The 16,721-nt window shown below is 32.6% G+C and overlaps 1 protein-coding gene across 1 annotated transcript; it reads left to right on the top strand.

The window, feature by feature from the left end:
* Positions 1–5,408, top strand: LOC124365339 (UNC93-like protein MFSD11). Its single transcript, XM_046821313.1, has 4 exons — positions 1–218; positions 3,760–3,929; positions 4,125–4,301; positions 5,333–5,408. Exons 1-4 carry the CDS (start codon positions 132–134, stop codon positions 5,406–5,408), a joined length of 510 nt encoding a protein of 169 aa, XP_046677269.1. The 5' UTR covers positions 1–131.
* Positions 5,409–16,721: the final 11,313 nt, after the last annotated feature.

Raw genomic sequence — 16,721 nt, 5'->3', positions numbered from 1 at the left:
GTTACTACGCTACAGCAATGGCCATTGCCCCTATCAATGAGTAGTGAATGGAATGTTATGCAATATTTAAATAGTTTTTTAGTAGCAGTTATGAGACAAGCAAGTGGAATCAGTATGACTATATTTATACCATGGACGCGGAACAGTGGACTACCATCTATCTGGGTTGCTGCTTCATGATTTTATTTTCTGCGGAATTCACCACTTTAAACTTACAAGTAGGTAGAGTTTTCTGTGTTGTGTACTTGTTGCAAATGAGATGGCTTTAGTATAGAAAATATTTTTTATTACTACCACAAAGTTCTTATTTAAAAACTTTCACTGGATAGGGTGCATCATCAGTTAATATACGCAGAACACATCTGTAACATAAAATAAATAAACACTCCAAAAGTAGGTTTTTTAATAGAATAAAATTATTTCCTCTGAAAAAATTTCTTAAATTCTATCCCAAATTTGGTAAGAGGTTCGATCATTTGTATTTCTTTATACACCAATGTCAATCAATCAACAGGCAATTAAGTTGTAGCCTAGAATAGAAAAATTCAAAATTTAGCTCAAAATTGTTTGGCTGCAAATCATTTGGTCTTAAATGAATGAAATAACAAGTACTTTTATACATGGCACAAAAGAAAAATCTAATACAAATTTTCCAAAATTTCTGTGCTAAACCCTTGATCCAACACTTTGTTGGAATTAACATATAATTGACCTCAAAAAGAAAATCTCCCTGTATTTTTGCTCTGAAGCGCCTTAGTTGTGAATTAGATAAGGACAATCTCTGATCCACATTAAACTTAGTTATGGTCTAATTGTATGGGGTAGTACTTTGCTATCACAAGAAATATTTTTAGTACAAAAAAGGTACAAGTGTCATAGCAATCATGATTGTTTTCAAAAATCTTTAAAATGTTAAAGTTCTTTGAGACATCCATGAATTAGATTTAAAAAATAATATAATACAATTCTTACCCATACATCTTTTGGTCTTTCTTTTTTAGTTTTAGTAATAAATTCATTTTACCCAAAGTGAAAACTCAATATAACGTAACCATTAAACAAGAATTTTTTTGTTAAACAAAAAATACAGTTTTTGTCATATAAAGATCCAAACAAAGTACCGGAAATGTAGAAAATAAATAGCAATATAATAGTAAAGATTGAATGGTTTTTGATTAAAAAAAGTGTGAAGAAATTTAAAAAATATAAATTTAAAAAACATTAAAAAGGTACCCAAAAACGGTCATGGTTACTTTTCCATCTGTTGGTTATAGCTCAATGGTCACAAATTGTCAAACAGGCAGGCATTAAAAAAGTTTTTCTTACTCAGGTGACCCTAAAAACAAATTGGACATTATAATATTTTCACTGATAACTTAAATTCGATTCTTTTGGTCATCACGATATGTTTCCTATATGAAGAAAAAAATAAGGGCTGTATGAAAATCCTTTTTTGGGTTAAGATTTTGCCAAGCATTTCTGAGATAAAAAAGATCATTATGGTCCTCACCATTACCTGTGAATGCATCAGATCTGGAAATTCAAGAACTCACATAGAGGAATCATAAGTGTCCTTTTTTATATATTACTCTACAGCATTGGCCAATGCCTCTATCAATGATTTGCTTTAAGAGTACTGAATGGAATGTTACGCAATATTTAAATAGTTTTAATGGTTTGTTTTTTCTTTTTTTTTACAAAAAGGAGAGGCTGATCTCCTAACTCACCACTAAACCATCTACTAGCTAGTGATCTAGCTAGTAGATCTCTTGCTAGATCTTTGTCTTATCTCCTTTTTGGTAAGTAGTAATAAGACAAGTAAGTGGAATCAGTATGACTAAGTATATCATGGATGTGGAAATGTGCACTACCATCTATCTAGGATGCTGCTTCATGATTTTATTTTCTGCAGTATTCACCATTTTAAACTTACAATTAGGTATAATTTTCTGTGTTGTGTTGTAAACTTGATGGAAATGGTATGGATTTAGTATAGAAGACATTTTTATTGCTCTCACAAAATTTTTTTATCAAAAGCGCTTTCGCTTTCTTAGGGTGATCTTTTTCAGTTTTTTTTTCTTTACCTGGAAAGGTAGGAGTGGGAAAATGTCACTAAAATTTACTAAAGGTTGAGAAATACAAAAATGTCTTTATAAACGTCATTTCATTCATGCACTTTTAATTTTGGTTATTTTTGTCCATGAAGATTTTTTGAAAATTACACTTTCCAAAATTTTTTCCAAAAATTTTCTTTTATAGCATGTTCTACTATGATTTTAAATTGTTCAGTGTTTTCTTGTGTACATGTATAAATATGTTCTTTTATTCTTGTTTCTACAGGTCTTGATATTGGTTTAATATAAGAATTTTTTATCTACAGTTAATTTTGTAAAACACATTATTGGTTTCTTGTTGTTTGTTTTTTTTTTTTAGTTTTAATTGAGTTAATTACCTTCTTAGATGAGTTAAAAACATTACGGATGTTTAATTTTGAATGTATTTTAAAAACTTTTCTGATGTTCCTTTTAGTTTCTGGAGTGAGATCATTAGAATTGTATTTTTTATTTAATTTGCTTATAACTTTTATTTTTAGTTTTAGCTTTCTCAGTAACTAATCTATGACAGTTGTTTTTAATAAAAAAATGTTTTTTGTTATTAAAATGCCAAGAAATGGAATTTCACCATTAACCTAATTTTCAATGGTAAATTTTGTTAATGGTCAAATTGTATTGAAGGGTTTTAAAAATTTATTTTGAATGTTCATTTTATTTTCTCATACTTAAAAGATATCATCGACATTTCTGAACCAACAAAAATTTAGGTTTATTACTCCAATTTTTATAGGCCATGTCTTAAAAGTGGTCTATAAATATGTTGCTTATTATTGGGCTCAGAACAAAACCCATAGCCCTGCAACTTACCTAAAAAATAAATAGATAAAAAGAGTAAAATTATAAAAAATATTTAGTCTAAAATTTGTCTTGTATCTGAAAATAGTTATGGCTAACACATACAGTAAGTAGTTTCAATATGCAATTAATATATCAGGTTGTTCTCATACTGAAGCTGTTATCATTTGTAAGTAGATGTCTAATCAAACATAAAGCTTTAGGGACAGGTACATTAGTAAACACACTATGATTTTATAATTTATCTTATATTGCTATATTATTGTTCATTGAAGTTGAGTGTGTGTGCTTGCAAGTGTGTTTAACAAATTATGTTTACATGTATACAGTATTCCTGTTGCTATTGGTGCTGTAAATGATTTTCCATATTATTCTAAATGTAAAATGGTTTGTCCGTTAATAAATAAATAATATGTAACAAAACATTAAAAAAATCAAACACAATAAAACCAAGAGACAAAATTGTTCAAAGTATTTCACAACTTTTTTGAAAATAAGTTATTGCTACCTATATATCCAAGATTGATAGATTTAAGCATTTGACTGCATTAATCATGAATATTATTGTTCAGAAAATTCTGTTGTTGTGATATGAGAAATAAAGAACTTCAGTTGTTGTCATCTTTTTTTGTTTCGGTGGAAACAAACGGTTGTTAAAAGTATAACAAGTAAAACGTTAAGAAAAAACAATCACTAGTCAATAACAAATTAGTACTCTTAAAGCACACTACGTTATTTAATACAATTTACGTTTTCATAGTAATAAATATTGATTGATTAATAATAATTACTTCTCATGTCCAAATGTAAATTGTTATCAATATTGCCATACGTTTGAGTTTGTTTCCAGAAGACGATAATTTCTAGTATCCAAGATGAGAGGCCAGAGTTCCAAGTGGAGGGATACTCGGTACATGGAGTCACATACTCGGTCACGTGTCTCAGCTTCTGGCTGGCCCCATCTATCGTCAGCGTCACGGGTCCCATTTTGGGCATGACGCTTGCTGCTCTCGGATACTCGTGAGTATCCAGATTGTGACACTTCTCTGGAGTGTTGACACGTCTTTATTGTTGTAAATAAAGAACTTTTTACTATTGACTAGTATCAGCATATATGCTGTAGTAAAAAAAAAAACCATTCATATTTAGCCAAGAACGTAGCCAGGGAAAACAAATTAGAGGGCCAAGACAACTGATAATTTGTTATTGTCCCAGGATGTACATGCTTGCTCTAAGCTTGGAACAAACGTGGTCCATCTATTGTGGAGCTGTTGTGGTGGGAGTCTCAGGTTCTATTCTCTGGACAGCCGAGGGAAAGTACCTGGTGACTAGCTCCACACCCGAGCGGTTCCCCCGCAACATTTGCATATTTTGGATGTTGTTCATGTGTGCGTATGTATCTTCAATTAACTAATAGATATAACAAAGTTTAATACATTGTATGTGATAATTATATTTTGGGTGATCCTTTACAAAATGTATCTGGATTGAAGCATCTAGATTATCTTACTAGTGGGATGTTTAAACCCATCATTGCAAAGGATGGCAATAAACAACCGTAACATTGTTGTAACACATTCTGAAAGATTAAGAGTCTTAGGAATAATATGAAATCTTCTCTATCATTTAATAACAACACCAAATTAATGAGGTATGGATCATAAGCTCCATACTTGAGCTTCTTAACACGTTGACTGCCAACATATATGTTCACAGGATGTTCTGTATTGCCAACTTTATTCCTGAATTTTTTGTTACTAATATTGATTTTATATTGATATTCAGGTCATTTTACAATATTTTTACAAATTAGTAGTTGGGGGAGAGTAGGGTTAGTTTTAGACTGATCATATTGGCAATTTATTTTTCTCTCCTTAATTTCTCGAAAATAAATGTGCCAACCAATTCGTACTTCGTTTGACACGAACTTTACTGTTGCTGAGGTTGGCAATCATACAAGACTCACCTGATAGGTGCTGTACTCCTTCCCACTGCTCACTCTTTATCCTCTAACAGTAATTTGGCATCTTTTCATTCATTCCCCAACACTAATTATTAAACCTGACAGTCGTAGGTGGTTGGTTGATGAATGCAGACGTATTGTGACCTGTATTCTGTAGTTCAGTTTTAATAATTAGTTTTTTTTATTAAGTGCATTTTTTAGAGTTAGTAAAGTTGACACACAACATGTGGGTTGTGATTCCTGACTTAGGCGTCACAACACTCTTGTATGATTTGTTTAATTTAACCTAGTTTGTAATTATGTGTTAGATTAGTTATTTACCTGAAGAAGAGATCGGATTGCAGATCTCGAAACGTAGTGTTACTGATATTTTTGTTTAACTGAATGATTGAAAATGTCTGGAAAAATTCTGTTTAGCTGTTACTTGAATCAAAAGTTGTTACAGCACTTGATTTTTCAGAATGTTTCCTGGGAATTTATACGCATATTTTCAACTGGAGGGGAAAGAAATACTTGGACCGAGAGACTCGGCGTAGTATCATGTATGTTCTTGCGTCGATGGCAGGACTGGCTGGTGTCCTATTCTCAAGGCTGAGGAAAACTAAAAGTTCCTCTTCCCCAGACACTGGTCCGCTGGAAGCATTGGGGAAAACCTGGACTTTGTTCACAACAAAGAATATTCTTGTTTTATGCTTTACTTTCTGTTACACAGGTATGTATTTTCTACATTTTACTTTAAATGCTGACTCAAACAACAAAAATCAGATAAAGAGCATTTTGTAAAATGTGGTCGATTTCTGTTGAACGTATGTGAGCGAATTGATGATAGGCTGCCACAAACAAGTCTTTTCTGGGAAAATTACAGAGTTCATAAAGGAAATTTTTTATTCAAAATATGCAAGTATGATCCGTCCCAATTTTAGGTTTATTCATAACTCGGAAGATGGTGAATTAACTCAAGATTTATTCACCATCATGTACATTAAATTATGGTACAACTCAACATTTACATTAAATAAACCCTTCCATATCTACGATCTTTTGTATAGAAAACAGTTGCTCCACTGTGCATGTATATGGAGATGCATATACACTCCACTCCACATGCATCTCTAAAGATCATGTCTAAAACATTGTAATAACTCTGCCTTTTAAGTGGAGTTATGTTAACCCTGTTGATATTCATAACACTGTATGTAGGCTAAGTAACTCTAAGTCTGAAGATATCTTTGGATTATCCGATTTTGTTTTAAAGAAAGTTACAAAGGAAATTTTGTATCCCTTGACAATTCTTATTAATTGGATGCTCAGTGTTGGTGTTTATCCTAGATGTTTAAAAACGACTGTAACTGTGCCGATATACAAAAAAGGCGATAAATTGAATGTTAATAACTACCGACCAATTGCTTTGGTGCCTGTTGTGTCCAAGATAATCGAAAGCATTATTAAATTCCAGGTTGAACATTATTTTGAGCAGAATTGCTTACTCTCATCGGAGCAATTTGGTTTTAGACAAAACCTCTCCACTGTTAAGGCTGTAGAAAACATTGTCTCCTATATTATTAATGGTTTTGAAAACAAAGAAGAGATATGCACTTTATTGATGGACCTTAGTAAAGCTTTTGACATTGTACCTTACTCAGAACTCATTAGAAAGCTTAACCATTATTTACTCGGAGATGTTGAACTATCTCTTTTTTAGTTCTTACTTGTCTGATAGGTACCAGTTTGTCAAACTAAGTGGCCAGAACTCTGATCTCAAGAGAGTGACTAGGGGGGTTCCCCAGGGCTCTGTCCTGGGCCCCTTTTTGTTCGTCGTCTTCATTAATGACCTCCCAAAATTTCTACCAAACAAGAGTATCTTATATAGCCTAACTGACGACACTACTTTGATGTGTTCTAGTAAACTTCCTGAGCTTAATCTTGTTATGATGGACTATATGAAAGAGAGATCCTACCTTTGATTTACTGCAAATAGTCTAAGAGTTAATGAGGATAAGTCAGAGGAAATAATATTTAACCTAGGTGTCAACTCTGTAAATAAGTCTGTTAAGTTGCTAGGTCTCCATCTTGACTCAAGGCTTACATGGAGAGCACATACTGATGCCTTGTGTGCTCGTCTATGTAGAGTTATCTTTTTACTTAAGAAACTTAAACTTTGTACTAGTTGTAATTTAGTTTTAAAGGCTTATTTTGCTCTTTTCCACTCTCACCTTCTGTATGGCACCCTTCTCCTGGGGTGGATCTAGTGGTGCTAAAGAGGTTTTCTTGTGCCAAAAGAGGGCTGTGCGTACAATTTTTAATATTAGCTATAGTGACACCTGTAAACCATATTTTATAGAATATGGTTTACTTACACTTCCTTCAATTTTTATCTTACAAATTTTATCGTATGTAAAAGAAAACTTAGAATTATTTTAATTTAAGAAGCTCAGTCCACAATCATTATACTAGAAACCAACATTCTATTGATCAGACGTTTGCTAGACTATCTAAAACACACGGTGCATATCTTTATTTAGGGGTAAAACTCTTTAATAAGTTACCATTAGTTGTAAGAGACATTTCATGTAAAGATTTTAAGAATTCAATGACTAAATGGTTAAAAGAAAAAGCTTTTTATTCTGTAGAAGAATTTTATTCCTGTAGTATAAGTGATTGATTTCATGTAAATTGTGCTATGTTGATTTTTATGTGTAATGTGATTTATAAACTGTTTTGTTGTAGGCTATTTTAATTTTAATTTATGTGCTCCTATATGTATGGTCATATTTATATATTTATTTTAGGCCTACTAGTGCTATTCTGAAATTTGTCAATACATTGTTATGTGGGACAATAAAGATCCTTGATTCTTGATTCACCTCAATTGTGCACCTGATGAGACAATGAGAAATACCCTTCGACCTAGATTACACTATATTACGTGTCCTCTGATGTCGAAACGATGTAAGAAGTTTGTTTTGAACTTCTTCGTTGTTGACTTTATCTCTTCAGAAGAACATACTTCGAGAATCCAGGAGTCAAGTCTGTGACAGCGTCAGATTTCAGACAGTTACCTAAGAGGAAACTCACCATTCACATTATAAAAACAATTATTATACTACAATTAGCCTATATTTATTGTATTAAAAAATTGTGTGAGAAAATCATGTTAAACAATAAAAAGTAATACTGAGGTATTTTTCTGTTTACACACTTTATAAATTTCATTTTTTATTCTAAATTTAAAAAAAGTTTAGACACATTGTACATATTATTTCAGCGCAAACTTATTTTTTAACATATAGTTGCATTACTCATTTGGATTTATTTTAGTTATTACCAAGTAGATTTCTTAGCCTATATGAGTTTTAGTGATGAGGAAGTTATGGAATCTCCTTTATATTTGCCAACAAGTCGAAGAAGGTCGAGCTTTGTGCTCCAGTCATAGGAACTTTCTAGCTCAAAGAGGGAACACAAATTGAGCACCAAAGAGTTTTGAAGTGCTTTGTAAGGATTGTTGGCAATGGTTCCGATCAGCAAACCTAATGGCTTCCTTTAAATGTTTCATGAATAGCAAACACACAGCACAGTTATTCATCACCTCTTCACACTGGAAGGGTCAATCAGTGAAGCTCTTTCGAAGAGTTTGTAAGCATCCTGATAATTATTGTTAGTGACAGCCATTAGTGCTTCATTCACATAGTAATCGATGTCCAAGTCCTCGGGCATAGTACTCAATGACCTTGCCAACTTGAAGCACTTACCGGCTTCCTGGATGTCTCCCAGCCGCAAATAGATACGGCCCAGGACTGAATGCAAAACTTGCTTTGCTTCATTACTTTCCTCACTATCCAGTAGGTTGTTCATCACTTCAAATGCCAACAAATAATCTTGCATTTCCAACAGCAACATTGACAACAGTGATGAGGATGCGTTTTTGTCGAGCTGTCCACAACTTAAATGATTCAGCACATTCATTTTCACTTCGCTCTGACTCACTCCCATCTTCATTGCAGCCTTTGGATAGGTTCTCTAAGATTTTCTTGACAATGGATAAAATAGAAAATAGCCTCTGGAGTGCCTCAGAAATGTCTTGCACAGTAACTAGGGAGCATAAGCTAGTAGAAGTCGCATTTGGAAAGGAAACCATGGTTCCCTGCCGACCATTGTAGAGCTCTGGATAGAACTGATAGTATAGATTTGGTCGATCACAATCCCACCAATCATCCGCCTCAATGTCTGCTGCTTGGAATTCGCCCAGCTTGACTAGTAAAGTCAGTCTTGTAAAACCATAGTTGAATGGAAGATTCTGTGTGCTTGCTATGAGCATTTGTCTTTCCAACTTCCTGCCCTAGTTTGGACAGCAATCTTACGGCCAGATCCAAGGCAGCTTGGTAGCTTTCAACACGGATGAGCTCACGTAGACCATGTTCATCTTCATGGTGGGGGGGGGGGGGGGTGGGGGGGGGGGGGGGTGGGGGGGGGGGGGGGTGGGGGGGGGGGGGGGTGGGGGGGGGGGGGGGTGGGGGGGGGGGGGGGTAGGTAGCGTTTTGCTGTCTTTTGATGAAAAGGAATTGGAAAAGATGAGGCATTTTGCTGTCTCTTGATGGAAAGGAATTAGAAAGGATGAGGCATTTTGCTGTCTTTTGATGGAAAGGAAATGGAAAGGATGAGGCATTTTACTGTCTTATTGTGGTAACCTGTAAGTTTTGGTTTGTTTGAAAAGATGTTTATTGCCGTGGTAATGTACAGTGTTGTTTAGTAAGTATTTTGTGTTTCTGGAACATTACTAAGCAGCTGCCTTAAGATCCAAAGCCCATTGAAGCTTTCTTCTGAAATAATAAGACTCCATGTTGGAGTTAGTTAATTCATACCAGGCTGCAATCTAAGACATTCCTCGATAAAGCAAATTAATAGTCAATTTGAGCAGCCGATGTTGATAAACTGACTTGTCTTTTTTTTACTTCACTGGATTGAAAATTGCTGTCATAGCTGTCAAAAGTACATGTCTTTTGTATTGAACCTTAATATGCATGTAAATTGATGGGACTATTTGTGTGTGTAATCAGGAGAAAATTGTAATAAAAACAATTGAAGAAAGTTTCAGTTAAATTGTTTATTATAAGTATACTACTCGATTAATGAACCTGTTTATCTAGTATCAGGTTTTTCAAGTAGGCTAAACATAATTTACATAATCTAAATGTGTCTATCCATTTAAATTAATGCTAAAATGTGGATGTTTCTTATTCTTATCATGTAATGTAAACATAGTTTAGATTATTTTGACGACAAAAATCATTGTAAACATTGGACCCTTCCAATTAAAAGTTTGTACTGAAATCTGTTTTTAGAAATTAAATAACAGTAACAAAAATGATAATCTTTATTTTCTCCTTTTTAACACACTTTTAAAGCACAACTTTTCACATAATGTAGGAATCGGGATACAAGTGTAGCCTTGAACTATGTAACTGAAACTTGAACTGGTATAGCAAACATATTTAAATAATCTAGTAACAATAATGTTTTTCTCAAAGAGTATTCCTCCAAGGCAAAGTCTGATAGGAGAAAACGTTCTTGAAATAAAAAACAATCAGGGCTGACAAAGCTAAAATACTACAAGTGAAATAGTACAGAATTAACACTTTGACAATGTGCTTAAACTGTACAGTTAACAGATCCAGTAATTAAACAACACAACAATGCAAAGTTCACCTCTATTGACAGACCCAGCTTCAGATGCCAATACCCCTCCCACCCTCCCCCCCCCCACCTCTCAACAATGTTAACAGAGCTGTTCTAGACCGTAATGAGGGGAAAGTAGTAGATAGCATCCTTGAACCTGTCCACAACCAATCAGACCTGTCAGTAATTGTTTTGTGTTGTGCATTTTAAACAAGCGTTGGTTTAAACACAGGAGTAATGTTTGTTACGTGTGTGTGCGTTCATTATTTCTGAAAGTAAAAGGTAACTATACTAGGTTTAGTATTTTTGTAAAAGTTATTTAATATCACTATTATCAATAATAATTGTTCTTATTAACCCTTTGTGTGTTATATTGGACTAGTCACATCTTTCCAGCACTTACAACAATCTAAATGTTTTGAAATTCGGTAAAACAAATCTGTATTAAGTATATGCTACATGAGAAAATTAGTTATTAATTGATATATTTCATATGTATTGTTGGTGGTATACGAGCCTAGCTAATTAATAATTTTCTTATTACTAGAAATCCTATTTAATTATCTATACGTTAAAGAAAAAGATTATTTGACTTATTTTACTGTATGTGAAACTAGTGAGAGACAGAGAAAGATAATAACTTAATTCAAAATCATTACCATTTGTAAGGCTTCAAAAAATACTAATCATCACATTTTTACAGGAAAAAAGGTACATTAAATATAACATTTGTGGTTAAATATACCTTGGCAGTCTTAGCTAACTATCCAAATAAATTATGAGTACTAATAGTGGTTATATTAGATAATTCGTAAACTATCATACAGCCATTTTGTACTTAAGATGAAACCTCTGTAAAACCATTAAGAACGTAGTTTTTTAAAAATGTTTTTTTGCAGATTCTATGTACAACTTGTAAAAAAAAAAAAAATTAATTGGCTAATAATTAATATGTAGCTTAGCACTAATCTGGAATTACATAGTTGTGTTGTTAACAATTTATGTAACTTATAATTTTCAGTCACCTTCTTTATAGAGTTTTACTAATCCCCCCACGCAGGCCCACAGCAATTGGAGTAAAAGGAAATGTAATGTGTTACAAGAAATAGTTGTCACCAGAAAGTTAGAAAATATGTTTAGACAACGTAACCTGTACAATTCAAATATTAGAAAGAGATCGTTTAAATCTTAATTGAAATAAGTAAAAGTTATCTTGTCACAAAGAGCTATTAAAAATGGTGCAATGTAGGAAACGGACTAGGAAGGGATGTTACCAAAGTCACTTTAATGTGTCATCCAGATTTGAATCAACATATTAAATACAAGAATAACACATTTATTTCTAATATGTACATTTGTGTTCCTCCGATATATAGGCATGCATGTTTTCAATAAATTGTCAAAGATTAACAAAAGATTAACTGAACAGACATTCAACAACAAGTCACAATCAACAACAAGTCACATTCAACAACAAAGTCATTACAAACATATTTTAATGTTTGGTAAACAATGTTTGTCTTCTTTCAGTAGTATGAATAGAACAAAACAATCTATGGTTGAAGGAATCTGTACCACTAAGTTAGTTTACAGTGCAACATTTAAGAACAGTACGTGTGTAAAGCATGTTAAAGTCACATAGTTACTCTTGAAGAGTGTTTTAACGTTAAGTTATTTTGATATAGTGCATTAGTTGTGAAGTTGACTCATTTGAATGATTGGGTACATCACTGGACTTAGGTGCTTGTGTGTTTATTAAAATTAGTAATTAGCAATTTTTATACTAAGTGGATTAATAAGAAATGGCACAGCAAATACTTTTATAATTTTATGTTATGCCAATAAAATTTTCCACCAATTGCTGTCAATAGGTCAGTACTAACAATAATATAGGGTGAGGCAGACCATTCATCTGCGGTATATATAGTGGCGGAACTGAGAAACCTTCATTCTTCGGTTGAATGAAAACTCCTCATATTTTGACCCCAAAGAATTCGGGAAAATAGTTTTTAACACCCCGAAATTGCACTTGGGGATTGGGCAGGGGTCCTATTTGAAAAATGTTTAAACGTAAGTCGACCCGTATCTCATTTTAAAGGTTTTTTCACTTATCGTTTGGAAAACATTTTCAGTTTATTTCACTTCTTTTATACAGGGAGGCCAACCCAAAGTGTCGGAAGTTGAACGGTTTCACAATTTTTTTTACTGTCACCTCGTTAAAAATTTGAGCAAATCTATCCAAGGTTACCGAATAAGAACTCTTTCTAAAATATGTTACAGTTGTCACTTTTTAGGACTTTACCAATTTTTAAAAATAGCCCTAACTTGTAAAACCTAAACAATTAAAATAGCAAGGTATGACTTTCATTACACCTATCAGTAGCTATGTTTAAAACTAAAATTTTTTTGTATTTCAAGTTTGGCTTTATTTTAGATGGTTTAGAAATTGCACAAAAAATGTAAATTTTCATTACCTTTTGTTGCATTACAGTATTTTTAACTCCTGTATTTACTAGATTCTTAATGAATTAAATTTTAAAATTTGTTTACCTTTTTTTAAAACTTTTTCTCTGTTAGATACTGTAATTTAAATAATTCTTATCCCTACAGTTATATAGGTTCTTAATTGTTATTCTTTTATGATTTAATTCCTCTAAACGGATGTATAATGTTTTAATTCTGTTCTAGTCTTTTTAGCAGTAATAAACATCTATACAGGGTGTAACTGAAATACACCGACAAACTTCAGGAGGTTGTTCCTGAGGTCAAAACGAACCAAAAAAGTTCCTATAAATGTATGTCCTAAAATGCATCGTTTTCGTCTGTCCGTCTGTTTGTGTTTATTACATTAAAATTTTTTTCTAAAACAACCATTAAAGGTACAAAGTTAAACTTTTCAACATATGCTAATCTAGTAAAAGATTGTCAATTTAAAAAAAAAATTTAAAATTTTTTACTCAACAAAATTCAAAATGGCGGCTAGTTAAAATCTTTGATGGTGAATTTCTCAAAAACTACTTCCTGTATAAAAAAATTTACTAGAATATAAAAAAAAATATAAATTTATTTATAAAAGGAACGGTACCTCATTTTTTGAAATCGCTCAAGAAATAAAAAAGTTATGGCATTTTTCTTACCCTAGTAACATATCACATTTACAAGTTTTTTTTCTTGTTTCAAAAGTTAATGTAAGTATTTAGGCAGTATAAAAATAAAAACGATTATTTTGGGTTAAAAAACGTTTAAACATGATAATTAGTATTACATTTTAAAAAACGACATTGTAACAAGCAATTTACATGACTCAACTTTCATGGTTTAAACAGCTGAATATGTTTTCATGTTGAGACACAGCTGATTAGAACAACAATGAATTCAGATAAGTAAGTCATTTCCTTGTTTATTTTTGACAAGATTTATGATCTGTTACTTTCACTTGTGGAAGCATTATTAGTCGATAGTGCTCTTATTTCTATTGAAGATGGCAGGTTACCCATTTAGCCATCAAGCTGACATGATATTTATGTATGGAAAAGCTAACGGTAATAGTCGCCTAGCATCCCGCCTGTATTACGAAATCATTTTCCAAATCGACAACAACCTACTCATTCAACATTTGCTGCTGTTTTCAACCGACTTCATGAGACTGGCACTTTGTTTACCTTCTACTGCAGACCGAGGTGTACAGAGACAGCGTAGAACTCCTGATTTTGGAAGAAAACATCTTACAGCGAGTAGAGGAAGATCCAGGCGTAAGTACTAGGCAGTTAGGAGCAATACTCAAGTAGACCACATGACAGTATGGCGAGTTCTACATGAACAGATGTTATATCCGTACCATTATCAGCGTGTACAAGCCCTTGGTCCAGCTGACCTTTCCATTACGTTTACAGTTTTTCCAATGGTTTTTATCAGCAAGCTAACAAACCCTGGTTTTACATCATTAGTTGTGTATACAGATGAAGCTTGTTTTAATCGAGATGGAATAACCAACTACCACAATATGCATTAATGGGCTGATGAAAACCCACAAGCCATTCATGAAGGGAGACATCAACAGCAGTTTAAAATAAATGTTTGGGCAGGCATCATTGGAGACTGTTTATTAGGTCCTTTTGTATTACCTGACATACTAAATGGTGAAAACTACAGACATTTCTTACAACACGAATTGCCTGATATTTTAGATGATGTTCCCTTGGGTGTGAGAGAGCACTGTTGGTTCATGCATGATGGAGCTCCCGCGCATTTCAGACTAGATGTCAGGCAATTTCTGGACCAAACTTATGGGGAAAGATGGATAGGCAGAGGGGGACCTGTATCATGGCCGCCTCGGTCGCCAGATCTAAATCCAATCGATTTTCTTCCTTTGGGGCCATTTGAAAACTCTAGTTTATAAAAGACCAGTTAATACCAGGGATGACCTTTTACAGCGTATCACTGCAGCCTGTAACACTGTAAGGAATACACCAGGAATACTTGAAAGAACTCGGCAATCAATGGACCAGACGTGTTAATACATGCATCGCATCAAATGGAAGGCATATTGAACATTTGTTGTAAAGTGATCCCTAATATTTTTGAAATAAATGTTTGCTCTGTTAAGTTATTCCGTATTTCTTAATAATGACAGCTTAAAACTCTTTTGTTTAATGTGAGATATATTTTTGTTTAATGTGAGATATTTTTGTTGAATGTTCTAAACAATTGTAGGCTACTGTAGTTTTTTGAAACAAGAAAAAAACTTGTAAAATGTGATATGTTACTAGGTTATGAAAAATGCCATAACTTTTTTATTTCTTGAGCGATTTCAAAAAATGAGGTACCGTTAGTTTTATAAATAAAATTTATATTTTTTTTATATTCTAGTAATTTTTTTATACAGGAAGTAGTTTTTGAGAAATTCACCATCAAAGATTTTAACTAGCCGCCATTTTGAATTTTGTTGAGTAAAAATTTTAAAATTTTTTTTAAATTGACAATCTTTACTAGATTAGCATATGTTGAAAAGTTTAACTTTGTACCTTTAATGGTTGATTAGAAAAAAAAATTTAATGTAATAAACACAAACAGACGGACAGACGGGAAAACGATGCATTTTAGGACATACATTTATAGGAACTTTTTGGTTCGTTTTTGACCTCAGGAACAACCTCCTGAAGTTTGTCGGTGTATTTCAGTTACACCCTGTATATGTAATAATTTTAGTAGCCTATTGTAGGGTGAGATTGCATTTACTTTTACATTAAATGCTATCGAGCCCCGCAATAAAATTTTCAAGGCAAGTATTGAACCATACTTTTCAAAAACATTTTTTGTAATTTAAAAAAAAAGAAAATAGAAAAAAAACATACAAAATCTTTTATAGATTATCTGACATTTTCTATTCTATTAATTGTTCTTCCATAACAAAACAAGGATTTTATAATTTATTTTCATGTTAAAATCAGCTGTTTGAACATAAGTTACTCTGTTGACCAAAACACGAATTTCAATTGTTTATACAGGAAAAAAATGTTAACATAGGGAAAGTAATGTTTGGGAGAAAGGAAATCAGCTGGCTTAGCTATGAGGGCAACAATGACATATTTCACCTGCATTGGAAATTAGTCCATTACCAAACAAAGTAATGAAACATTTTAATCGATTTTAGATAATTTCTTATAAAGGATTGTTTAGTCAAAAAGTTAAAAACTATTTAACAGCTTTAGAGACATTGTCATACTTAGTATTTCTGTACAAATACTTAACTCTGCCACTAAAGTAAAAGTTTACAGGTAAGGCTTAGTTGGATAGAATATAGTTACAGTTTAGGGGTGATCGAATCCAGATTTACAAATGAAAATATTTTATTAGGTGTGATTACCTGTCACAACAGTATATGCTTGTGACACAAGTGTAGCTAGTTAAAAAAATAAAATATCTGCTGCAAGTAAAGTTCAAGTGTAGCCTACTTTAAATTTTTTTAATATAGTTAATGGTTTGAGTGTTAGTGCTATTACACAGAAATGTTTAGCCAAAACCTTAATTAAGGGAACCACAAGGGTTGTATCTTTACATGTTAATTTTTTATATTTTGTGCACAGTTTTCTCAGGAACGATAAGAGATGTTTCAGCAAAATTTATGGCCATGTATTCTTCACACATAGTAGTACATTTTGACACGTTGATTTTAA

The sequence above is a fragment of the Homalodisca vitripennis genome, chromosome 6 (assembly GCF_021130785.1).
Source record: "Homalodisca vitripennis isolate AUS2020 chromosome 6, UT_GWSS_2.1, whole genome shotgun sequence".
NCBI lineage: Eukaryota > Metazoa > Arthropoda > Insecta > Hemiptera > Cicadellidae > Homalodisca > Homalodisca vitripennis.
Note: the sequence above shows the minus strand (reverse complement) of the source record. Positions and strands in the feature narration are given on the sequence as shown.